Below are 24,000 nucleotides of genomic sequence, written 5' to 3'. Positions count from 1 at the left end.
ACTCCCAGAATTCCCCAGCCAGCACAGCTGGCTGGGGAATTCTGGGAGTTGAAGTCCACCTATCTGAAAACCATCAGGGTTGAAGCAACTCTGAATCAAACCCAGGTCTGCCCACCATTCAAGCCAGCTCTAAGCCTGTGTGAGACCCACAAAAATGCCAGCCTGGAGATGCCAGCTCCATGGCCCCCCTCCCAGCTGCCTAACCAAAATGGCCGTGCAGGGCAGTGCCTGGCTCTGGAGATGGGGAGCGGATTTTTCCACTGCAGTGCAGGAACTAAGCCCATTCCCGTCCCCAGCACATTGTTCATTAACCACAGTGTCCAGGTGGCATCAAGTTGAGGCCCAAGGGAACACAAGTTGTGTTGCCAAAAGGCAGCAAATGCCTGACAAAGAAGCCAAATTGCCTTGGGTGTGAAGGCAATGCCCACTCAACCCCATAGGTAAAGATAACACCCCCCTAAAAAATCCCTTTCACAGAGGCAAACAGCCACCTCGGTGTTCCCTGGATAACAGGTGCCATACGCTAAATCAAAGGTCTCCAAACTTGGCACCTCTCCTTCAGGGCAGGTATAAGAAAACACCAATAGCAGAACAGGTATGTATACGTGGTAAAGGAGAAGTTGAAGATATCTCACATGTTTTATTGCACTGCGAGTTATACAGAGTTTATAGGTCATTGTATATTTTCCCCTTCACTAGAGAGAGTGCCAGGGAGGGCAGACAACTGTTACGTAGACTTTCTCCTCCAGGATTCAAACCCAGCTATTACGCGTGCAGGGGCAAAATTCTGTGTTGCTGCAATGTCTACAAGAAAAATAAATTGGCTACAGAATTATAGTTGTCAATTTGTGCCAAGTTTTGGAGATAGAACAATCTTTGGAAAATAATATTTACACACGTACAGGTGAAACTCAAAAAATTAGAACATTGTGCAAAAGTTCATTTATTTCAGTAATGCAACTTAAAAGGTGAACCTAAGATATGAGATAGACTCATTACATGCAAAGCAAGATAGTTCAAGCTGTGATTTGTCATAATTGAGATGATTATGGCTTACAGCTCATGAAAACCCCAAATCCACAATCTCAGAAAATTAGAATATTGTGAAAAGGTTCCATATTCTAGGCTCAACGTGTCCCACTCTAATCAGTTAATTAAGCCAGAACACCTGCAAAGGGTTCCTGAGCCTTAAAATGGTCTCTCAGTCAGGTTCAGTAGGAATCACAATCATGGGAAAGACTGCTGACCTGACAGTTGTGCAGAAAACCATCACAGATACCCTCCATAAGGAGGGAAAGCCTCAAAAGGTAATTGCAAAAGAACTTGGATGTTCCCAAAGTGCTATATCAAAGCACATTAATAGAAAGTTATGTGGAAGGGAAAAGTGTGGAGGAAAAAGGTGCACAAGCAGCAGGGATGACCGCAGCCTGGAGAGGATTGTCAGGAAAAGGCCATTCAAAAGTGTTGGGGACTTTCACAAGGAGTGGACTGAGGCTGGAGTCGGTGCATCAAGAGCCACCACACACAGATGGATCCTGGACATGGGCTTCAAATGTCGTATTCCTCTTATCAAGACGCTCCTGAACAACAAACAACGCCAGAAGCGTCTTACCTGGGCTAAAGAAAAACAGAACTGGTCTGTTGCTCAGTGGTCCAAAGTCCTCTTTTCTGATGAGAGCAACTTTTGCATCTCATTTGGAAACCAAGGACCCAGAGTCTGGAGGAAGAATGGAGAGGCATACACTGCAAGATGAAGTCCAGTGTGAAGTTTCCACCATCTGTGTGGATTTGGGGAGCCATGTCATCTGCTGGTGTTGGTCCACTGTGCTTCATTAAGTCCAGGGGTCAATGCTGCCGTCTACCAGGAGATTTTGGAGCACTTCATGCTTCCTTCCGCAGACGAGCTTTATGGGGATGCTGACTTCATTTACCAGCAGGACTTGGCACCTGCCCACACTGCCCAAAGCACCAAAACCTGGTTCAGTGACCATGGGATTACTGTGCTTGATTGGCCAGCAAACTTGCCTGACCTGAACCAAGAGAAAGATGAGAGACATGAGACCGAACAATGCAGAAGAGCTGAAGGCCGCTATTGAAGCATCCTGGTCTTCCATAACACCTCAGCAGTGTCACAGGCTGATACCTTCCATGCCACGCCGCATTGAGGCAGTAATTGCTGCAAAAGGGGCCCAAACCAAGTACTGAGTACATATGCATATACTTGTCAGAGGTCCGATATTGCTCTATGTACAATCCTTGTTTTAATGATTGCATGTAATATTCTAATTTTCTGAGATTGTGGGTTTGGGGTTTTCATGAGCTGTAAGCCATAATCATCACAATTATGACACATCACGGCTTGAACTATCTTGCTTTGCATGTAATGAGTCCATCTCATATATTAGGTTTACCTTTCAAGTTCCATTACTGAAATAAATGAACTTTTGCACGATATTCTAATTTTTCGAATGTCACCTGTACTTATTGGATCTCCACTCATATAAACCAGGGAGTAACCCTAACCGTTTGAGAACATGTATTTTCTTAACACGGATGTTTTTATCCACTATTAATGTATTATGTGTCAGTACTATTTTTTTTTATATATATTGTAAATAGTGATGTCTATTGCTGGTCTAAGACCGTAACAAAGTTATATTCTATTCAAACTTAGCACCTTTAAGACTTGTGGACTTCAACTCCCAGAATTCCTCAGCCATAATTGCTTCCTGTTTCTCTTTCTTGATCATAGCTGGCTGGAGAATTCTGGGAGTTGAAGTCCACAAGCCTTAAAGGTGCCAAGTTTGGGGACCCCTGCGCTAAACAAATCAACTGTGGAGCTGTTGGTGCCCCAGAAAAGAATATGTGGTGGATTCAGATGCTGGTGCAACTTCCAATGTGAGATTGGTGGAGTTGAGTTCTGGTTGAGCGCTACTCCTCACCTGAACAGGTAAGGGACAAAAAAAGAAATCCCAGAAACAACTGATTGTAGAAGACTTGATATTTATTCTTGCACTTCTTGAGGTGGCAATTCCTGTGGTCAACATCAAGGTCAGCTTCCCATCCGAAGGAGAGCAGGAGAACCTCCTGCAGAGGCACCTGGATGAGAGGGCTGGAAGAACAGCTGCATCTCCGGGGACTCCATAGCCCCATAGATTCCTGCCATGGTGGGGGAGGGGGGGGTTTCCCCTTCTCTTGCTGATGGTAGCTAAAGTTCTGGGCAGCCGAGGGTCCCTGCCGACCTCAGAGCAGGCCCAGGAGGGCTGAAAAAAGCAGGAGGGTCAGGGCTGAGTGGAAGGCCAAGGTCTCCCCTGACGACGCGTAATGTCTGGCCACGGCATCGTTGGGGTTGCCGTTGGCGGGGTCAAACCACATCTGGATGCAGAGCCCGCTTCCCCGGGAGAAGGTGGTGTATTTGTAGGAGTTGCTCCAGATCTTCTCACACAAAGCTTGGGGATTTGGGAAGACCCTCTTCATCTTCTGGCACATCGCGCCCACCGGACACCGGTTGATTCCTGGGATGGAAAGAAGGGAGAAGAGCTTAGGGTCTTCTGCTTGAGCGGGGTGGGGGTTGGACTAGAAGACCTCCAGGGTCCCTTTCCAAGTCTGTGATTCGGTGGAATCATTTTTTGCCTCTGGAAATTGTGGGTACTCCCATCACTGGAGGTTTACAGGAAGAGGCTGGGCAGCCATCGGTCTGGATGAAGGAGGAAGGAGTCCAACCTTAAGAACTTTAACTCCCTTGTGGACTTCAACTCCCAGAATTCATCCTCAATTCCCCAGCCAGCCTTGTGGACTTCAACTCCCAGAATTCATCCTCAATTCCCAGCTAGCCTTGTGGACTTCAACTCCCAGAATTCAACTCACCCCAGCCAGCCTTGTGGATTTCAACTCCCAGAATTCAACTTCAACTCCCCAGCCAGCCTTGTGGACCAACTCCCAGAATTCAACTTCAACTCCCAGCCAGCCTTGTGGACTTCAACTCCCAGAATTCATCCTCAATTCCCCAGCCAGCCTTGTGGATTTCAACTCCCAGAATTCAACTTCAACTCCCCAGCCAGCCTTGTGGACTTCAACTCCCAGAATTCAACTTCAACTCCCAGCCAGCCTTGTGGACCAACTCCCAGAATTCAACTTCAACTCCCCAGCCAGCCTTGTGGACCAACTCCCAGAATTCAACTTCAACTCCCCAGCCAGCCTTGTGGACTTCAACTCCCAGAATTCAACTTCAACTCCCCAGCCAGCCTTGTGGACCAACTCCCAGAATTCAACTTCAACTCCCCAGCCAGCCTTGTGGACTTCAACTCCCAGAATTCAACTTCAACTCCCCAGCCAGCCTTGTGGACCAACTCCCAGAATTCAACTTCAACTCCCCAGCCAGCCTTGTGGACTTCAACTCCCAGAATTCAACTTCAACTCCCCAGCCAGCCTTGTGGACTTCAACTCCCAGAATTCAACTTCAACTCCCCAGCCAGCCTTGTGGACTTCAACTCCCAGAATTCATCCTCAATTCCCCAGCCAGCCTTGTGGACTTCAACTCCCAGAATTCAACTTCAACTCCCAGCCAGCCTTGTGGACTTCAACTCCAGAATTCAACTTCAACTCCCAGCCAGCCTTGTGGACTTCAACTCCCAGAATTCATCCTCACCCCAGCCAGCCTTGTGGACTTCAACTCCCAGAATTCAACTTCAACTCCCCAGCCAGCCTTGTGGACTTCAACTCCCAGAATTCAACTTCAACTCCCAGCCAGCCTTGTGGACTTCAACTCCCAGAATTCAACTTCAACTCCCCAGCCAGCCTTGTGGACTTCAACTCCCAGAATTCAAATTCAACTCCCAGAATTCAACTTCAACTCCCCAGCTAGCCTTGTGGACTTCAACTCCCAGAATTCATCCTCACCCCCAGCCAGCCTTGTGGACTTCAACTCCCAGAATTCAACTTCAACTCCCCAGCCAGCCGTGTGGACTTCAACTCCCAGAAGTCAACCTCAATTCCCCAGCCAGCCTTGTGGACTTCAACTCCCAGAATTCATCCTCAATTCCCCAGCTAGCCTTGTGGACTTCAACTCCCAGAATTCAACTTCAACTCCCCAGCCAGCCGTGTGGACTTCAACTCCCAGAATTCATCCTCAATTCCCCAGCCAGCCTTTGGGAATTCTGGGAGTCGAAGTCCTCCAGGCTTAAAGTTCCGAAGTTGGACACCCCTGGCATAGAATCTTCTGCTTGAGCAGAGGGTTGGACTAGAAGACCTCCAAGGTCCCTTCCAACCCTGCTGTTCTAAAAGTGGGGCGGAACAAGGTTTCTTAGGAAAGGTGCCAGGCAGATTCCTTCCCGCGTGACAGAAGGTAAGCCCCCCCCCCACTCCATGCCAGCTAACGTTGAAGAATGCAGCCCACCTTCCTACAGCTGGGCACAAGGAGGCCCACTTCCACTTTGTGGGTGGAAAAAAAACTCTTCCCATGGGATCCTCCACCAACCCCCACCGGGTCTTCGAAATTTAGTGGCGCCATTGTGTCCTCTGAGCGAAGCTCTGGGCCTTCTTCCAGAGCAGCCTTGGCTACGACAACATTGGGGAAGTGGCTCAGCCCAGCTCAGTGGCCCCTGTTCCCGGGGCCCGTGGTGGTGGTGGGGGAGGGGAGGAGCAACCACAGGCCGGGCAGCCCCCTGACCTTGAGTCCAGTTCCAGCCTTTGTGCCAGTTCTCCTTGCAGGTCATGTCGTCCTGGCAGTCCTCCCACCAGTTCTCGCAGTCTTCTCGGCACAGGGGCACGTCCACGATCCGTTCCTTCCTCCAGCTCTGGTCCACCTGTGGGCAGAGGGGAATATCTGCAGCTCAGGGCTGAAGCGAGGGGTCCCTGGCGCCCTCTGAGCTGGGCGCTGTTCTTGCAGACGTTTCACGACCCAAGGAGGTAATATCATCAGTGCTAGAAGAGAGGAGGAGGAGGAGAGGAGGAAAAAGAGACGACGAGGAAGGGGAAGGAGGAAGACTGTGGGGTCCGTTGAGCTTGGCTGTTTCCTTGCAGACGTTTCATGACCCAACTAGGGAATGTCAGTGCTAGAAGGTAGGAAGGTGTGCAAGAGAGGAGGAGGAGGAGGAGGAGGAGGAGGAGGGAGAGGTCCTTGGTGATTTCTGAACTTGGCTGTTTCCTTGCAGACGTTTCATGACCCAACTAGGGAACATCATCAGTGCTAGAAGGAAGTGGGGTTTACAGAGAGGAGGAGGAGGAGGAGGAGGAGGAGGAGGAGGAGGAGGAGGAAAAAAGAGACAAGGAGAAAGGGGAGGAGGACTGTGGGGTCCTTGGTGCTCTCTGAGCTTGGCTGTTTTTTTTGCAGACATTTCATGACCCAAATTAGGTGATATCATCAACGCTAGAAGGCGGTAGGGTTGTGAGGAAGGAGGGAGGGAGGAGGAAGATGGTGAGAGTCCTTGGTACTGTCTGAGCTTGATTGTTTTCTTGCAGACATTGACCTAACTATGTAACATCATCAGGGCTAGAAATGGGTGGGATTTGTGGCGGATAAGATGAGGAGGAGGAGGAAGACTGCTATGGGGTCCTTGATTCTCTCGGAGCTTGGTGGCTTTCTTGCAGACATCTCATGACCCAACTAGGGAACATAATCAATGTTAGAAGGGTTTGAGGAGGAGGAGGAGAGGGGGGAGACTACGGGATCCTTAGTGCTCTCTGAATGTTGTGGTTTTCTTATACACCTTTCATGACCCAACTAGGGAACCTCATCAGCGCTAGCCTGATGACATTTCATGATCCAAAGTAGCACTGATGAGGTTCCCTAGTTGGGTCATGAAAGGTGTATAAGAAAACCACCAAGCTCAGAGAGCACCAAGGATCCAGTAGTCTGCCCCTTCTCCGTCGTCTCCTTCTCCTCCTCCTCCTCCTCCTCCTCCTCCTCCTCCCTCCTCCTCCTCCTCCTCCTCCTCCCTCTCCTCCTCCTGTAAACCCTTCTAACATTGATTATGTTCCCTAGTTGGGTCATGACATGTCTGCAAGAAAACCACCAAGCTCAGAGAGCACCAAGGACCTTCCCCCCTTCCCACACCTGCGAAACTATGAGGCGGGGGCTACTTCCCCTTCCAAGGAGGAGCACTCCCCCTCCCCCAATTGTCTGGGACCCTAAAACCGCTTCCATCAGGGCTCTGCTACCTCTGTTGGGACCACCCGCCCTCCCATAGACCTTCAGGGGGGGACTCTAACCACCCCCGACACGGGGGTCAAGCAGCCCGAGGCCGCCAACCTCCATGCCAACACCGGAGGGTTCCTCGGACTGGATCTCGGGGCTTCGAGGCCACGCCCAGCCTGGCTGCCTCACCTTGCTGATCCAAGGCCCCAGGTTGGGGGAGCACTCGTAGAGACAGGTGTCCTGGATGAAGTGCTTCTTGCATTTCTCGGACATGGCCCCACAGTGGTTCCAGTTGAAGTTGTAGAGGTAGGAGGCGTCTTGGTGGGCTGCTTGACTGGTGTTCAGCGTGCAGCAGGCGTTGTTTTTCCAGGGAGAGCACTGAGCGGGGAGAGAGAGAGGCTGGTTTGAGCAAAGGAGAGTCCCATGTCCTCTTTGGAATGGGGTCCCCAACCTTGGCGACTTCAAGATTGGTGGACTTCAACTCCCAGAATTCCTCGTCATGTTAGCTCAGGGATTCTGGGAGTTGAAGTCCACCAGTCTTAAAGTGGCCAAGGTTGGAGACTCTTGGAATAGACAGACAGACAGACAGATAGGGATAGAATGAATAGAAAATATAGATAGATCAATAGATAGCTGAGATAGACCAGGGGTCTTCAGACTTGGCAGCTTCAAGGCTGGTGGACTTCAACTCCCAGAATTCTTCCTCCGGTCATGTTAGCTCAGGGATTCTGGGAGTTGAGGTCCACCAGTCTTAAGGTTGCCATGTTTGAAGACTCTTGGAATAGACAGACAGGGATAGAATGGATAGAAGATAGAGATAGATAGATCAATAGATAGATGAGATAGACTAGGGGTCTCCAAACCTGATAGCTATAAGACTTGTGGACTTCAATCCCCAGAATTCCTCCTCCAGTCATGTTAGCTCAGGAATTCTGGGAGTTGAAGTCCACAAGCCTTAAACCTGCCAAGTTTGAAGACCCCTGGTCTATCTCATCTATCTATTGATCTATCTATCTTCTATCCATTCTCTGTCTGTCTATCTGTCTGTCTGTCTGTCTGTCTGTCTGAAGGGTCTTCAAACTTGGCAGCTTTAAGACTCGTGGACTTCCAACTCCCAGAATTCTTCCTCCTCCAGTCATGTTAGCTCAGGAATTCTGGGAGTTGGAAGTCCACCAGTCTTAAAATGACAAAGTTTGGGGACCCCTGGTCAAACATTTCCTTCCTTCCTTTCCCTCCCCTCCCCGCCTCCTTTACCACTTACTCCTACAACTCCATTCCAAATTATGCTCTGGGAGTTGAAGTCCACCCGTCTGAAAGTGGCTAAGGTTGAAGACCCCCAGGCTGGAGAAATCTCTCTGGGTCAGCCTTGGAGTACTCAAGTTGAGCCCCAACACCCATTCCAAGACATGGGGGGGGGTTGGGGGTCCAGACCTGACAGTGTCTTCAACCCCCCCGTTTTCCATCCTCGCTTCTCAAGGCCCTCAGACACCCGACTGTGGTCGTTTTCCCCGCCTGCTTTTCCACCTGTTCGTGTAGCTTATCCTCCTTGCCCGGCTTGGTTTTCTGGTGCTTGGCATCCATGCACACGTTCAGCAGAGACTCCTGGGCAGCGGCCATCGCCAGCAACAACAGCAGCACCTGCCCCGTGGCATCCATCCCCCTGTGGGCAAAGAGAGAGAGAGTTAGTGAGAGAGAGAGAGAGAGAGAGAGAGAGAGCTTGCTCCTCCTCTCTAACTCTCTGCACCCAGTTTGGGTCACCATGCTAATAAAAAATATGCAAAGACTCTGGAAAGAGTGCAGAGAAGAGCAACCAGGATGATGAGGGGGCTGGAGGATGAAACCTGTGAAGAACGGTTGCAGGAACCGGGTATGAAAAGGACCGGGGTGACATGACAGCATCTTGCAATATTTGAGGGGCTGCCCCAAAGAAGAGGGGGTCCAGTTATTCTCCAGAGCACCCTAATCAGGCAGGGCAAGAAACAATGAGTGGAAACCCATTCAGCAACGAAGAACTAAGGAGAGCGAGAACCATTACCCAGTGGAGTGGTTGCCTCCAGAAGTTGTGGTGCTCCAGCAATGGAGGTTTTCAAGAAGACATTGGACAACCATTCGGCTGAAATGGTCTAGGGTCTCCTGCTTGAGCAGGGGGTTAGACTAGAAGACCTCCAAGTTCCCTTCCGGCTCTGTTATTCTATCTTCTATTTTTCCACTCCAGAGATGTGGTCTGGAGAAACATCACCAGCACCCTCTGGCCACATTCAGAGGAAACAGCAGCCAACTTCATGGAATCATAGAACAACAGAGTTGGAAGGGACCTTGGAGGTCATCTAGTCCAACCCCCTGCCCGAGCAGGAGAGTCTATCCCAAATATGAGCCTCTACCTAGGATTGAACTCACGGCCTCCTGGTTGTGAGGACGGAACTCCACCTCTAGGCCACCCGAGCTGTATATTCATCTCCTATTGCCCCCCCCCTTGCCCCCCCTAGGTTTCACACACACACACACACACACACACACATTTACACAGCAAACATCGGGAAATGAAACGTCCCTCTAAAGCCCAAGTAGAGAATGAGGGCAGGCTCAACTCTGTGGCTCTTCTCTGTTTTGCTGAGGTTGATCAAATTGCCTGGCATGGTATGGGTGTCTTCTGGCTTGAGCAGGGAGTTAGACTAGAGGACCTCTGAGGGCCCTCCCAACTCATTCTTATTCTGTTTGGTCTAGGTACCGAATGGCCAAGATGGCCCAAATCCCAATCATTTGAAGTTCTCTGTAGATGGACAGCATGGAGGTGGGGATTTTGTAAGGCAGGGGGGGTCCCCCAATCTTGGCCATTTTAAGATTTGTGGACTTCAGCTTCTGGGAGTTGAAGTCCACAAGTCTTAAAGCGGCCAAGTTTGGAGGCCTCTGTTGCAAGGTCTCTAGAGGGCCAATCTCCTTCCCCAGTTTGGTGGCAGTTGGGTTTTGGGGTTCCCCCCACCCCAAAGTTATTGACTGCACCCATCTTCATTTCATTTGGGGTGGAACAAGCTGAAACCTTGAAATCATAGGCTGGAAAACTGTTCAACCTGGCCAGAGAAGAGATAAGTGGCTTTAAGAGACTTTATCACATCACAGAACTATTAACTATTAATTAAGAGTGTTTCTCTAGGAGGGAGATAAGTGGTTTCTAAATATGATATACAAAATATGCCTTTTTTAAAAAAACCTGTAAATCGACTAATAAGGATATTTAAAAAAACACCCAGTAACACCCTCCCTCCTCTAAACTATAATAGATTTTTTTAAAAAAAGTTTAAGCATACACAAAGCACACTGAAAACCCAACATTAATTCTGAAACTCTACCAAAGAAATATTTGCATATCTGAAGACTCTCAACAGAAATTTTTAAATGGAAAGCAAATATTAGTCAAAGAACTACAGGCGTTTCCAGTAATTTGGGGTGGTATGAGTGGTTCTTAAATCCAGTTTCTTCTTTATAATATAAAAGGAAAACGGGGCCAGAGATGTGGGTTGCCTTAACCCATGATCTATTTAACCATGTTGCATTAAGCCATGTTGCATTAAGCCATGATGCATTTAACAATACATTTAACCACAATACATTTAACCACAATACATTTAACCATGATGCATTTAACCATGATGCATTTAACCACAATGCATTAAGCCATGATGCATTTAACCATGATACATTTAACCACAATGCATTAAGCCATGGTGCATTTAACCATGATACATTTAACCACAATGCATTAAGCCATGATGCATTTAACCTGGTTCCCTGAACTAACCATAACTGGCAAATTTTGAGAGAGAAAAGCTGAGCAGATTCACCTGCACTCAGCTGCCGGAGGGGCTTCGTTTTCAGCAAAGCTTTGGCTGCTAGGGGAGACGGGTAGGCCCCTTCCCCGCTATTATTTCCTGGCCAAAAGGCTGGGGAATCAATTCCTTGCCTTACACCGCCATAAAATTGGGTTTTTCTGCTTCCAGAGTCCCACGCAAGATAATGAGCATTGGGAGATTAGAAAAAGCTACTCATCTTCTCTAGAAGACTCTAGGAGATGGGAAGGGGAGTATATTTATTTCTATCCCACCTTTTAGGTTTATAAATAACTGAAGGCAGTCAACATATCCAACACACTTTCCTCATAACAGCAGCCTTGAGAAGAGGCGGGTTGGGCTGAGATATTGAGAAGGATTTAGCCAGAGGTGGTATATTCAGCAGGTTCTGACCAGTTCTGGAGAACCGGTAGTGGAAATTTTGAGTAGTTCGGAGAACCAGCAAATCCCACCTCTGACTGGAGATTTTACAGTATCCTTTCCCTGCCACACCCACAGAACCAGGAGTAAAAAAAAAAATGAATCCCACCACTTTTAGCCCAAAGTCAGTCAGCCGGCTTTCATGCCCAAGGCAAGACTTGAAGTCACAGCCTCCAAGCCTGGTGCCTTAACCACAGACCAAACTGGGTCTCGTCTAAAGCACTAAAAACGGGGTCCTCAAACTGGCAACTTGGGGGGCTTCAACTCCCAGAATTCTCCAGCCAGCGTAGCTTAAAGTTGAACAAGTCTTAAAGTTGAGGTCCACAAAAGTCTTTAAAATTGCCAAGTTTGGAGACCTCTGCACTGAACCATGGACCCCACTGGTTGATAAGAGAGTCAATCTAGAAGTTGGCCACTTCAGGAGAGATGGGCTTCAGGTCCCAGAAACCCCCAGCTGGTCTGCCAACCCCAGACACACACACACACCCCATATACCACAGCAATATCTCAAAAAGCAGAGCCTCAACACTGTTCCAGGTAACACCCTCCTTCCCCAATCCATAGCTGGAGTCCTTTGATAAAGAAAATGCTTTTCCCCCCCCCCCAGGTGCATCCTACCTGTGCATTGCAGCTCCTGGTCAGCAACACTTCCTTCTGGCTTTAATAGTGGAGGCTGGCCGGTTGCAGGTGGGGGGAGGGGTCAGCACAGGTGAAGAAGGACCGGCTGCAGAGAAGAGAGGCTTGGGAAAGGGAAGAGCTGCGACTGCTTCTTAAAACAGAGGGATCGGTCCAAAGATCAGGAGATCACTCCTCGGGTGATGATTGGACAAGGATCCTGTCTCACATCTTGGACTTTTTCCTCTGCCCACCAGCTCAGCGGGCAGGAGTCCTCTCCGAGATGCTTGGGGGGGCAGGCAGGGAAGGGGGGTGCATTTATTCCCTGCAACCCTCTCAGGTAGTCAGTCCCTCTGATGGGAGTTGTAGTCCAGCAGACCCGGGTGCCGCTGAAGGAGAGAGAAAAGGACGAGGGTCCTCAGGAATCCTTCGTGACCCAAAACTGCATGAACAGAGAACTGAGAGGAGCCCTATTTGTGGGAAGTGGGCTGTCACGTAAGGGGAACCCCCAGCAAATGATTCACACGAAGGGTTTGGCCTCTTTTTTTTTTTTAACCTCAGTTTCCTTTTCCTTTTGTTCTTTATCATGTTGTGCAAACAAAAATTGCTTCTTGGCCAAATCCCCAAAAAAACAAAAAAGGTTAATTCAGAAACTGCTGACTAATTCAGTCTGTAAGACAAAATTCAGGTTGCTTGGTGTGTAAGCTGAGTGTGTGTTGAATTCACCCAATCTGCGTGCTTCGGAAACCGTTGCTTGTGGTTAAGCGTCTTTTGATAACCCAGCCAACCATGGCTTATTCATTAAACCAGGATTAAACTAGGATGTGGTAAATCTCAACCTTACTCTGGAAAGCTTCTTGCTGAGGAATATTGAGGGCCAGAGAAAGAAGAAAGCCCACCTTTTCCAGTGCATGTGTTTTGTGAGGTGTGAAAACTTTGTCTGATTAAAGATATGATAGGGAACGGGGCAATAAATGTGGGCCTCATCTATTCCCCATAAGACGTTTTCCAAGGAGCGTAATTTGGAATGGAGCTGGAGTAAGTGGTAAAGGAGAGAGGAAGGAAGGATTAGATCGAGTTGGAAGGGACCTTGTAGGTCATCTAGTCCACCCCCCTCCCCAAGCAGGAGACCCTACACTGTTTCTGATAGAGGGCAGTCCAGTCTCTTCTTGAAAGCCTCCATGAAGGCAACTTCTGTTCCATGGGTTGATTGTTCTGTCAGAAAATTTCTCCTTATTTCCAGGTTGAATCTCTCCTTGATCAGTTTCCATCCATTTTTCCTGGTCTGGCCTTTGGAGAATAGCTTGACCCCCTTCCTGCTCTCTGGGGCAGCCCCTCCCTCAAATATTGGAAGATGCTCTCCTGTCTCCCCTGGTCCTTCCCTTCCCTAGACTAGCCAGGCCCAGTTCCTGCAACCGTTCATGGTATGTTTTAGCCTCCATCCCCTAATCATCCTGGTTGCTCTTCTCTGCACTCTTTCTAGAGCCTCAACATCTTTTTTATAATGTGGTGAAGGAAGGAAAAGAAGGAAACAGGAGAGAATGAGAAAGGAGAGAGGGGGAGGGAAGAAGAGAAAGCAAGGAGGGAGGGAGGAAGAGGAAGGAAAGGAAACCGGATAAAGGAGGAAAGGAAAGAAACCAAGGGAAAGAGGAAGGATAAGGAATAACAAGGAATAATGGATGGAGACTGACCAAGGAGAGATTCAGCCTGGAAATAAGGAGAAATTTTCTGACAGTGAAAAGCAATCCACCCGTGGAACAGAACTTTGCCTTTGGAAGTTGTGGGAGTTTCATCCCTGGAGGCTTCCAAGAAGAGACTGGACTGGCATCTGTCAGGAATGGTGTAGGGTCTCCCGCTTGGGTGGGAGGTTGGGCTAGATGACCTATAAGGTCCCTTCCAACTCTGATTGTCTGTTATCTGTTATAAATAGATCTGATTGTAGAGATCTGATTGTCTAGCAAGACTAGGTGAATACATATAAGGAAGTGAAAGTGTAGCTTTAATTGCAGACAAAAGAAGTAAATTGTATATCAGAAAGAATAAGTTGAGGACATTTAGATTTTTCGAAATGGAAATCCGTAAGTGGGTATCGGTTGCAGTTTAAAGATTAAGCCCTCCTGTAAATAGAGGTAAGAAGAAGAATCAGAAGTGAATTCTGAGAAAAATTGTGTGATGCTCAATGGATTCTGTTCAGAAGATAGGTGAATGGGAGAAACTTACCGTCTGCTACCCCCCGCCCATCTGCTCTGCATGCTACCTGTCAACCCAGTTGGTCCCTGACCTGCCAGTGAACTTATAGACAATAAAAGAGCACAACATGTTTTCTGCTGAGTCTGACATCTAGACAGAGAATGATGAGGTGTGTCCTAGATAAGAAATTGGCAAACTCCAGCAACTTCATTAAATACTCGGAAAATCTCTTCCAGATATGACAATGCCTCACACTCAGGAAATATTTCCTTCCTTGCTCAAGCCATTCCTCTGGAGACAATCACCCTTGATTCAAAAAAGCTGACAATTGCATATAAGCCTTTACGGCAGAAAGTTATATTTCCACTCTACTGAGCCCGAAGTGTCAAGTCCTATGTAATCCCTAGATCAGGGGTCTCCAACCTTGGCAACTTTAAACCGGGAGGACTTCAATTCCCAGAATTCCCCAGCCAGCTATGTTTGCAAGAACAGAAGACTTAAAAATGGTTTGCAAAGTTCCTGAAGAGGTTTTTTTACGATTCCACAGCCAGTAGCTCATAAGCATTTGAAAATGAGCAGTAATTTAAGAACCAGTGGAGACCAAATTAGTAAATATTAATAAATTTTAAAAATCAGGGATAGTGTTAAATGTCAGGTTTTACCCCAAAGAGTGATCTAGGTTGAATCTATGCAAAGATGGCAGGTACATTCCCCCTACATGGTTAACCAAGTCATTGAAAGAGCTACAGGCTGCATTTACATAGCAGGTTTTGCTGGATTATTGCTAAACCTGGTTAGGTTTTTCTGTATCATAGTTTATGTGTGAAACCAACCTCTTTGGTTCACGCTTCCACGTTTTGACTGCAAAAAAATGTTATTAATTCAGTGAAACGTGCACTTCGGGAGGATGGGAATGCAGCACCCATCCTCCCCAAGCCATCTGCGGACAATGGGCACTGGTGTCCTGCAAAGCATAAAATATTCATTTTAATGCTTTAGCTTTTAATGCCTGATGTTTTCATGATTTAATCCTATAACTGAACTGAATAAGGATGGAAGGAGATGGAAAGAAAATTGGAGGAAGGAAAGAGGTTGCAAAATCACTTAATTAAATTTTTCATTAATGTTTTCAAATATTTTGCTTGGGAGAAGCATGCTGTTCCTTGCGCAGGCGCACTATGCGCTGTCCGGGAGTGGCATGGCTAGACAGATTTCCCCTTGCGCGCATGCGCAATGCCTCCTGTGAAAGCCTTGGCTGGAAACCCCAGGAGGGACGCGCTTGAAAAGCACACGTGATGGCAACTTGGGGCGTCGCTAGTCTAGGATATACCATCTTTGTGGTAGCTCTCGCGTTGGAGACCAGGGACCGGAAATGCCTCTTCCAACGGCACCCTAGAGCGGCGCAAATACTTCCGGCTCTCTTTCTACCAGCCTCCCAGCATCCTAAAAGAGATCGCTTCCGGGTCGCGGCGGAAGTACTTCCGGCCGTCGTTCTCCCGGCTTCCAGCCTCCGCCGGTGGCAGGGGAGGCTCCGTTGGCGCCGGCAAACGCGGGGACCAACGGGGGACTGAGCGGAAGTCCCGCCTCCGAATCCCGGAAGCGCCCGGGTGATTTGTCCCTTGGGTTGGCCTACCTCGCAGGGTTGTTGTTTCAGGGCAAAAGAAGGGGGAGAGCCCTGAGAAAGGCGGGGAGGGGCTTGAAGGGGCGTCTGGATGCCCCCAGGGAGACCCGCGAGCTGGTCGGGGGCACTTTAAATCCCTTGTGGAAATCTGGTGATGAAAATGCAGTGGAAATGAATTTATTTTATTTATTTACCTTGAAATTCATTTATTATGAAGTTTCTTTGCAGTATCAGGCGACTCTGGCCGGCTCGCAGCATTAAAAACCATCAAAAGTATTCAGATCATCAGCTATAAAATGACAAAAGTAGATAAATTAAGATCCTGGGATGAAATTGAGCATATTTCATTGCTTCATGTATTAATTACATTTCTTTATCCCCGCCTTTATTGCTATCATAGGTAACTCCAGGCTGCTAACACCCAAAATCATCCTCCCTCCTCCTCTTTTTGTCCTCTAATAAAACAACCCTGCGAGGTGGGTTGGGCTGAGAGACAGAGAAGGAGGACGTCAAGCTCATCTCTCAAGCAAACGCTTTTGGGTCAAATAAATGACTTTTTTTCCTTTTTATATATATATATATATATATATATATAAAAGAGGCTTTTCCATAAAGATAGACCCTGAAATAAAGAGAGAAAACCTTGAATGGAGAAAAAGTCTATGGAGACTGTCAGCCATCCAGGTCATGGTTGTCCCAGGGGTGTCCCCCACTCCCCCAGGAGGAACCTAGACTTTCTGCTTTTTCTTTGAAGATGTTTCGTTTCTCATCCAAGAAGCTTCTTCAGCTCTGACTGGATGGTTTTATACTCCTTGCAGACAGCTGGTCATTTGCATTCTTTTAGAAGGTAGGTTGAGGCCACTTGGAGGTTTACCTGTGTCCTCAGGGTCACCTGAGAGGTGCAGATAGGTGTGGAGCCAATGGTGCACAGGGTAGAAAACACCCTGCACCCAAGAAGGCTCCACACCCATTTGCACTACTCAGGTGACCCTGAAAGGACACAGACAAACCTCCAAGTGGCCTCAAGGACCCTGTAAAAAGGATGCAAATAACCAGCTGCCTGCAAGGGGGTATAAAACCATCCAGTCAGAGCTGAAGAAGCTTCTTGGATGAGAAGCGAAACGTCTTCAAATAAAAAGTCCAAGGACCTTTGGAACTTGAATGGAAATATAAGGTGTCATTAAATCATTTAGCAAAGGGATCTTCTCCAGGATGAGGATCTGCCCCTAACTGGGTCCCATCGCATCTGTTGCCGGAGCTCATCCATTCCATCCTCTTTTTTTTCCCTCCAGAAAACAACCATTAAAAATAGTGATGGTTTTACTATGGCTGGACTGCAACTCCCTAAACCCCCCAGACAGCTGTGCAGCTAAACACAGATTTAAAAGCAACGCACAATGCTTCCACAATTAAAGCAGAGGGAGGCTGAATTTGCACCGAATCTACAGCTCTGAATGGCGGGGAATCCTTCCCCCCCCCCACCCTCTTTGAGGGTCTTGCCTCTCATCACCCCCTCTTTCTGTCCCCCAGGGAGCCATGTCCACCCTCTTCCCTTCCCTGTTCCCGCGAGTCACCGAGTCTCTGTGGTTCAACCTGGACCGGCCCTGCATGGATGAGAATGAACTCCAACAGCAGGAGCAGCAACACCAGGCCTGGGTGAGCAGGGATGGGGGGGGTCCCCTTCCTTGCTTCTCTCTCCCTCCCTCCCCACCGCTGAGTGTTGCCCCCCCTGCCCGGCCCTTACGGAGGGTTGACAATCTTGGCTCCCTTGTTTTCCTTCCGAGCGTCATTCTTGGCTTTTCTCTCCAGCTGCAGAGCATAGCTGAGAAGGACAATAATTTGGTGCCAATCGGGAAACCAGCCTCTGAGGTAAGAGCTAATTTGCCCCGTGGCACCAGCTGAGGATATTTTGGGGGGGTGTGGGGGGTCAGTGGGTAGAGGAAATCTGTACCTTGATGGGTGAAAATTGGGAATATTGGAACTTTTAAAATGGCCCCGTTGCCAAAGTTGTAAGAAGTGAACTATGTTAGTGAAACATCAGCGGTCTGATCGCATCTTTCCCCACTTACAAATTTTGGTTAGAGGTAGTCCTTGACTTACGACCACAATGGAGCCCAACATTTTCATTGTTAAGTGAACTTTGCCCCATTTTAGGACCTTTCTTTCCACCGTTGTTAAGTGAATCACTCCCAGCGGTTAAGATAGAAGCACGGTTGTTAAGTGAATCGGGCTTCCCCTTGGACTTCGCTCGTCAGAGGGTCACAAAAGGCGACCAGGTGACCTTAGGAAACAGCCAGGGTCATAAATATGAGTCGGTTGCCAAGCCTTTTGACCATGCTTGTCAGTGTGGAAAACCAGCCATAACTCACTTTCTTCGGGTGTCATTGTAATTTCAAACGGTCACTAAACGGATGGTTGTAAGCTGAGGACCACTTGTGAAAGGGTTAAAAGGGTGCCCTGTGCTGGGGTGGCTGGTGGGGGGGGCGTGTAGAGAAAAAATCCCCCACCTCCATGTTGATTGGATGAGTTTTTTTGCTTTCTGGAATTGCAAGCTGGACATGCCCAAGAGGTGACAGCCCTAGAAGAGAAAGTCAGCCTCTTGCTCTCCAACCACCTGGGTCCTCATTTTACCCACCTCGGAAGGGTGGAAGGCCGAGTCAGCCTGGAGCCGGTCAGGATCGAACTGCTAGCAGTCAGCAGAGCCTGCAATGCTGCACTCTAGCCACTGTGCCACCATGGGTGGATGGATGGATGGATGGATAGATAGATATGGAGGGAAGGTGGGAGGGATGATAGGCGAATGGATTAGAGAGAGAGAGAGACAGACAGACAGACAGATGGAGAGATATAGCTATGCTAGAAGGATAGATAGATAAATAGATAGAGATAGATATAGAGATAGATAGACAGACAGACAGACAGACAGATATGGAGGGAAGGTGGGAGGGATGATAGGTGAATGGATTAGATAGAGAGAGAGACAGACAGACAGACAGACAGATGGAGAGATACAGCTATGCTAGAAGGATAGATAGATAAATAGAGATAGATAGATAGATAGATAGATAGATAGATAGATAGATAGATAGATAGATAGATAGATGGATGGATGGATGGATGGATGGATGGATGGATGGATGGATGGATGGATGGATGGATGGATGGACGGACAGACAGATATGGAGGAAGGTGGGAGGGAGGGATGATAGGTGAATGGATTGGATAGATAGATAGATGAGTAGATAGATAGATATGAATAGACAGATATGAATAGATAGATAGATAGATAGATAGATAGATAGATAGATAGATAGAGAGATAGATAGAACGAACTTATCTACCGCTTCACGGAGCTTTGACAGCCCTAAGTGGTTTGCAGAGTCGGTCTCTTGCCCCCAACCATCTGGGTCCATCTCTGAGGGAAGGATGGAAGGCCGAGTCCACCTCCAGCCGGTCAGGATTGAACTGCTGGCAGTGGGGCGGAGTCCGTCTGCAATGCTGCCCGCTCTTAACCGCTGCGCCAGCAGGGCTCTCATGATGGCTTCCTCTCTGCTTCGCCTTAGCAGACTTACGACGAGGAGGAGGAAGAGGACGACGAGGACGACGAGGACAGTGAGGAGGACTCCGAGGACGATGAGGACATGCAGGACATGGACGAGATGAACGACTACAACGAGTCCCCCGACGATGGGGAGATTAACGAGGTTGGGCCGCTGAGAGTGTGCGCCGCCTTTTGGCCTGGATAGAAGCCCAGGGGCTGTCGATATAGGACAACAGGGGGCCCCCCAGGGAGGATCCCCCGGCCAGCCTTTCCCCAGTTGCCACCTGGAGGAGTCTGGTGGAGATTGGGGCCAGGCAGGAACATTGGCGGGATAACCTGCCCGAACATGTTTGTATTTATTTGTCTGTTTGTTTATCAATTATTTGTATTTTTTCGGAGTATAAGCCTGTTTTCCACTCCCAAAGGTGGGTGGAAAGGTCTGTGCGTCTTACACAGCGAATGCTGCTGAAGCCCTCCCCCACCGGCCTCCCCACCCTTCAGCCTCTGCCCCCCAGCAATTGGCCTCCTGGCAGCAAAGAGCAAGCAGCCTCTTTCCGCTTCAGCCCAGCCTGAGTAGCACGAGCAGCTGATGGTCGGTTGGATCGGCCTCCCGACGATCAGCTGTTTCAGGCTGCAGGGATTGTCACGGCCTATTGCCCCCTGCGCGCACCCCATTTTCAACCTCCACATGGGTCAGAACAGGGAGAAAACGGGGCACATGGAGGCCAGAAATGGGACAGGCGGAGGGGGTAATAGGTGATGGTGATCCCTGCAGCCTGAAACAGCCGATCGTCGGTTTGCCGATCCAACCGACAATCAGCTGCTGCTGCTACTCAGGCTGTGCTGAAGCGGAAAGAGGCTGTTGGCTGCCAGGAGGCAGATTTTTTCTTGTTGTTGTTTTCCTTCCCAAAAGTGAGGTGCATCTTACACTTTGGGGCATCTTATACTCTGAAAAATACGATATTTCTATCCCCCTTGCTTATTTTGACAAATAAGGCAGTGAACATCTCCAACACACCTCCTTCCCCCTATTTTCCACACAACAACCACCCTGTGAGGTGGGGTGGGGTATGAGAGAGAGAGAGAGAGAGAGAGACTGGCCCAAAGTCATACCCATAGGTCTTTCATGCCTGGGCGGGACTAGAACTCACCGTCTTCTGGTGATTGGCCCCTTCCTGAGGTTTTGAATGCAGGAAGTGCCAGGGAAGTAGAATTTGGCAGGGCCCTGTGCTTAGGTTTGCTCTCTCCTAGGGGACAGAGCTGGTGGTCTACAAAAGGGGGTCTCCAACCTTGGCCACTTTAAGAGCTGTGGACTTCAACCCCCAGCACGGCTGACTGGGGAATTCTGGGAGTTGAAGTCCACGGGCCTTAAAAATGGCCAAGGTTGGAGACCCCAGATCCACCGAGCTGCCTTTCAGCAATCTTTCTCTCCTGCTAAGGCCGCCCCCACTTTCTCCCTCTCCCCCCAGGTGGACATGGAAGGGGCAGAACAAGACCAAGATCAGTGGATGATTTAGACGATGTCGAACAAGCCACCGCTGCTGGGAATGGCAGTCCATGAGCACCAAGGGGCCTCCTGAGCCTGGCTGCCCCCACCCAGACCCACATGGGGGTCCTGCGCCCACGGCAACTCCCTGCCAGGGAGGGGGGTCTTAAGGTCTGCCAACTGCCCCGCCAGCTGACCTCCTGCGCCACTCTGCTGACCCGCTGACCAGAGTGAAAGCCTTGAGGGTTGGGTCTGCCTCTCTTTTTCGGCCCGTTGGTGGGCTTCCTGCTCTCCGTCGAAGTTCTTTTGTAAATAAAATATTTCTTTTTTTATTCAACCTGTGCTTATCCTCCCCTTAAACCTGTTGTCATGTCCCTGTCGGAATTTGAATCCAAGGAGGAAGACGATCAGCTGACAGGAAGTGGGAGTGTGGCTCCGTTGGCTGTGGAGGAAACTGGGGAAGGGCAAAGTCCAGCTGGGCAGAGCAGGGAAGAGGTAGAAGAAGGGAGAGGGAATTCAGAGGAAGACTCAGGCCCAGCCCCTCTTCATCGTAGGGCACGCAGGGAGGAACGGAGAAGGGAGCAACGTGGGTTGTGTGGTTTACGGGGGAGGAAAGGGCCCTGATTCCCTTCATTAGCCACACCTGGGAATGAGAGTTTAAAAGAGATGCAAGCTGAGAGCGCGGCGTCTGCTGGGAACAAACGTGACTTTATCTTGGGCTGACTTTGGTTATCTGTGTGCCTGGTGTCTTCCCAACCGTGTTGAGTTATTGCCATGCCTTCACATCTGGAATTCCTTCTCCTGCCCTGCCAAACTAATGACCTCCTCTTGCCTTGATTGGACTTTAAGTTACAGTTTTGGTTGACCACGTTTTGGACTTGATTCTCTGCAGCCCAAGGCTGTTCCTGGGAGAGTTTTTCTCCAGCCCAGAAGGTAACCTGGACATTGGGGTCAAACTTGGAGCCAATAAAGGGACTCTTACTGATGATCTCTGACTGGGTTGCCTTTGTGCCACGCCCCGTTGGGTCATCACACCTGTAGCAGGGTTCCTCCTTGGAGCAATCATACAGGTGGTAGTCCTCGACTCATGACCAGAATTGAGCCCAACATTTACGTGGCTAAGGGAGACATTTGTTAAGTGAGTTTTGCCCCATCTTACGACCTTTCTCACCACAGTTGTTAAGTGAATCACTACAGTTATGAAGTTAGTCTCATGCTTGTTAAGTGAATCTGGCTTCCTCCATTGAGTCCGCTTGTCAGAAGGTCACAAAAGGGAATCAGGACATTGTGACCGTCATAAATAGGAACCAGCTGCCAAGTGTACAAATTATGATCACGGGACCATGGGGATGCTACAACCGTTCGTTTAACACGGGTCTCCAACCTTGGTTACTTTAAGACTTCTGGACTCCCACAATTCCTCAGCTAGTCAGGAATGATAGAGTTGGAAGAGACCAGAAGGGTCATCTAATTCGGGGTCTCCAACCTGGGCCACTTTAAGACTTGTGGACTTCAACCCCCAGAATTCCTCAGCCAGCCAGGAATGATAGAGTTGAAAGAGACCAGAAGGGTCATCTAAGTCAGGGGTCTCCAACCTGGGCCACTTTTAAGACTTGTGGACTTCAACTCCCAGAATTCCCCAGCCAGCCAGGAATGATAGAGTTGGAAGAGACCAGAAGGGTCATACAAGTCAGGGGTCTCCAACCTGGGCCACTTTTAAGACTTGTGGACTTCAACTCCCAGAATTCCTTAGCCAGCCATGAATGATAGAGTTGGAAGGGACCAGAAGGGCCATCTAAGTCAGGGGTCTCCAACCTGGGCCACTTTTAAGACTTGTGGACTTCAACTCCCAGAATTCCCCAGCCAGCCAGGAATGATAAGAGTTGGAAGAGACCAGAAGGGTCATCTAAGTCAGGGATCTGAAGAACTCTGGGAGTTGAAGTCCACCAGTGGCTAAGGAGTCACTTAACGGTGGCAAGGGAGGTTGCAAAATTAACAACTGTCTTTCTTGCTTAGCAACGAAAATGACTCCCTTGTGGTCGTGAGTCAAGGACTAACCCGCTAGGGGAGGGGCGTGCATGTCACCACCAACCTTTCCTAATTCAGAGCTTCCATTGGCAGTTCCGGAGGAAACTCTTCCCCGTTTTTCCTTCCGTTCAGGTGGATTTATTCCCGCTTAAGGAAAGGCTCGGCGTGGGACTGGGAGCGGGCGAGATAAAAGTGCCTCGGAGAATCGGTGAACGTTTGCAAATATTTAATGGAAACACTTTTTAGGATGTTTCCGGGTGGAACTGGAACCAAGGCCGCCATTCCAAATGTGAACACAATAAAGCCGTCGGCGCAAATCACAAACGTCACACGAGGCCAAACCACCGGCATGAAGAAAGGAGAAACCCATTGCACAATATCTGAGGATGGACCACCTACCTACCCCAAGGGGTCTCCATCCTTGGGGACTTGAAGACTGGTGGACTTCAACTCCCAGAATTCCCCAGCCAGCCACGCGTGGCTGGCTGGGGAATTCTGGGAGTTGAAGTCCACCAGTCTTCAAGTCCCCAAGGATGGAGACCCCTCCCCTAGCCAACCAAGAGAAGATATTCCCATAATCCCCAAAATTTGAATCCCACTCCTGGCGCCCCTCTCTCTGGCAGGGAGGCCGCCCTGCCCCTCACTCCAGCCCCACGTAGGTCAGCTGCGCCATGCCGTCGGGGATGCCGCGGAAATATGGGAGGCTGGTCCGGTGCAGCCTCCACTTGTACTTCCCGCAGGCCTTGGCGTACTGGAGGAATCGGGGGGCTCCGGGGAAGATGACGTTGTCCGCCAGGATGGTGGTCCCCGGCCGGAGGAGGCCGTGGTCTTCCAACAGCTGCAGATCCCGGAGGTAGCATCGCTTCCAGTGGCTCATGACCACCAGGTGGACCTCCGGCAGCCGAAAGGTCTCCCTGAGGACCGGGATGACTTCCTCTGAGGGGCCCACGATGAGTTCCACCTGCAGGGTAGGGGGAAAGCGGGGGGGGGGTGAGGAGGTCATCCGAACGGTTCCTGGGGGGGAAGTCCAGCTCCCTGGAAGCCCCCCTCTTGGAAACGGAAAGGGGAGGGAAGGGGGTTGAGACCCTGGCCAAGAAAGGCATCTCCAGGGGGCCATGA

At 49.3% G+C, this 24,000-nt stretch overlaps 3 protein-coding genes across 8 annotated transcripts in view; 1 reads left to right on the top strand and 2 right to left on the bottom strand.

Annotated features, from left to right (window-relative positions):
* ANAPC15 (anaphase promoting complex subunit 15) overlaps positions 1–21,184 on the top strand; it is a 416,731-nt gene extending 395,547 nt beyond the window's left edge. The window contains exons 1-6 of one of the 6 annotated variants that reach the window (XM_087936886.1): positions 15,660–15,812; positions 16,227–16,302; positions 17,357–17,482; positions 17,636–17,695; positions 19,390–19,530; positions 20,837–21,184. In XM_087936886.1, coding sequence (XP_087793012.1) covers positions 17,363–17,482; positions 17,636–17,695; positions 19,390–19,530; positions 20,837–20,884 — 369 coding nt within the window. In that variant the 5' untranslated portion in view covers positions 15,660–15,812; positions 16,227–16,302; positions 17,357–17,362 and the 3' untranslated portion in view covers positions 20,885–21,184. Of the gene's footprint in view, positions 1–15,653; positions 15,813–16,226; positions 16,303–17,356; positions 17,483–17,635; positions 17,696–19,389; positions 19,531–20,836 lie in introns of those variants that run through there. The other 5 variants (XM_087936890.1, XM_026722474.2, XM_087936888.1 and 2 more) reach the window with 5 other exon arrangements.
* On the bottom strand, positions 2,987–12,528 carry LOC113454904 (folate receptor alpha-like). The gene is made up of 5 exons (XM_087936879.1): positions 12,019–12,528; positions 8,660–8,795; positions 7,325–7,513; positions 5,669–5,804; positions 2,987–3,515 (listed from the first exon to the last, which is right to left on the bottom strand). Exons 1-5 carry the CDS (start codon positions 12,024–12,026, stop codon positions 3,244–3,246), a joined length of 741 nt encoding a protein of 246 aa, XP_087793005.1. The 5' UTR covers positions 12,027–12,528; the 3' UTR covers positions 2,987–3,243.
* Positions 21,185–23,521: 2,337 nt separating the features above from the next.
* Positions 23,522–24,000, bottom strand: part of TOMT (transmembrane O-methyltransferase) — a 4,712-nt gene continuing 4,233 nt past the window's right edge. The window contains exon 3 of the mRNA XM_087937888.1: positions 23,522–23,842. Within this exon, the coding sequence (XP_087794014.1) occupies positions 23,522–23,842 (321 nt within the window). The remainder of the gene's footprint in view (positions 23,843–24,000) is intronic.

Source organism: Pseudonaja textilis, chromosome 7 (genome assembly GCF_049901715.1).
Source record: "Pseudonaja textilis isolate UNSWEBS1 chromosome 7, rPseTex1.2, whole genome shotgun sequence".
In the NCBI taxonomy this organism is placed as follows: Eukaryota; Metazoa; Chordata; class Lepidosauria; order Squamata; family Elapidae; genus Pseudonaja; species Pseudonaja textilis.
The sequence above is the reverse complement of the archived record's forward strand: the minus strand, read 5'-3'. Positions and strand labels throughout refer to the sequence as shown.

Bases quoted from the DNA above. Each gene is read 5' to 3' on its own strand.
- LOC113454904 (XM_087936879.1), bottom strand. The intron at 7,514-8,659 runs GTGGAAAAGCAG...CTCCCCGCTCAG, and splicing joins AGGATAAGCTACACGAACAG to TGCTCTCCCTGGAAAAACAA. The intron at 5,805-7,324 runs GTGAGGCAGCCA...CTCTGCCCACAG, and splicing joins TGGGGCCTTGGATCAGCAAG to GTGGACCAGAGCTGGAGGAA.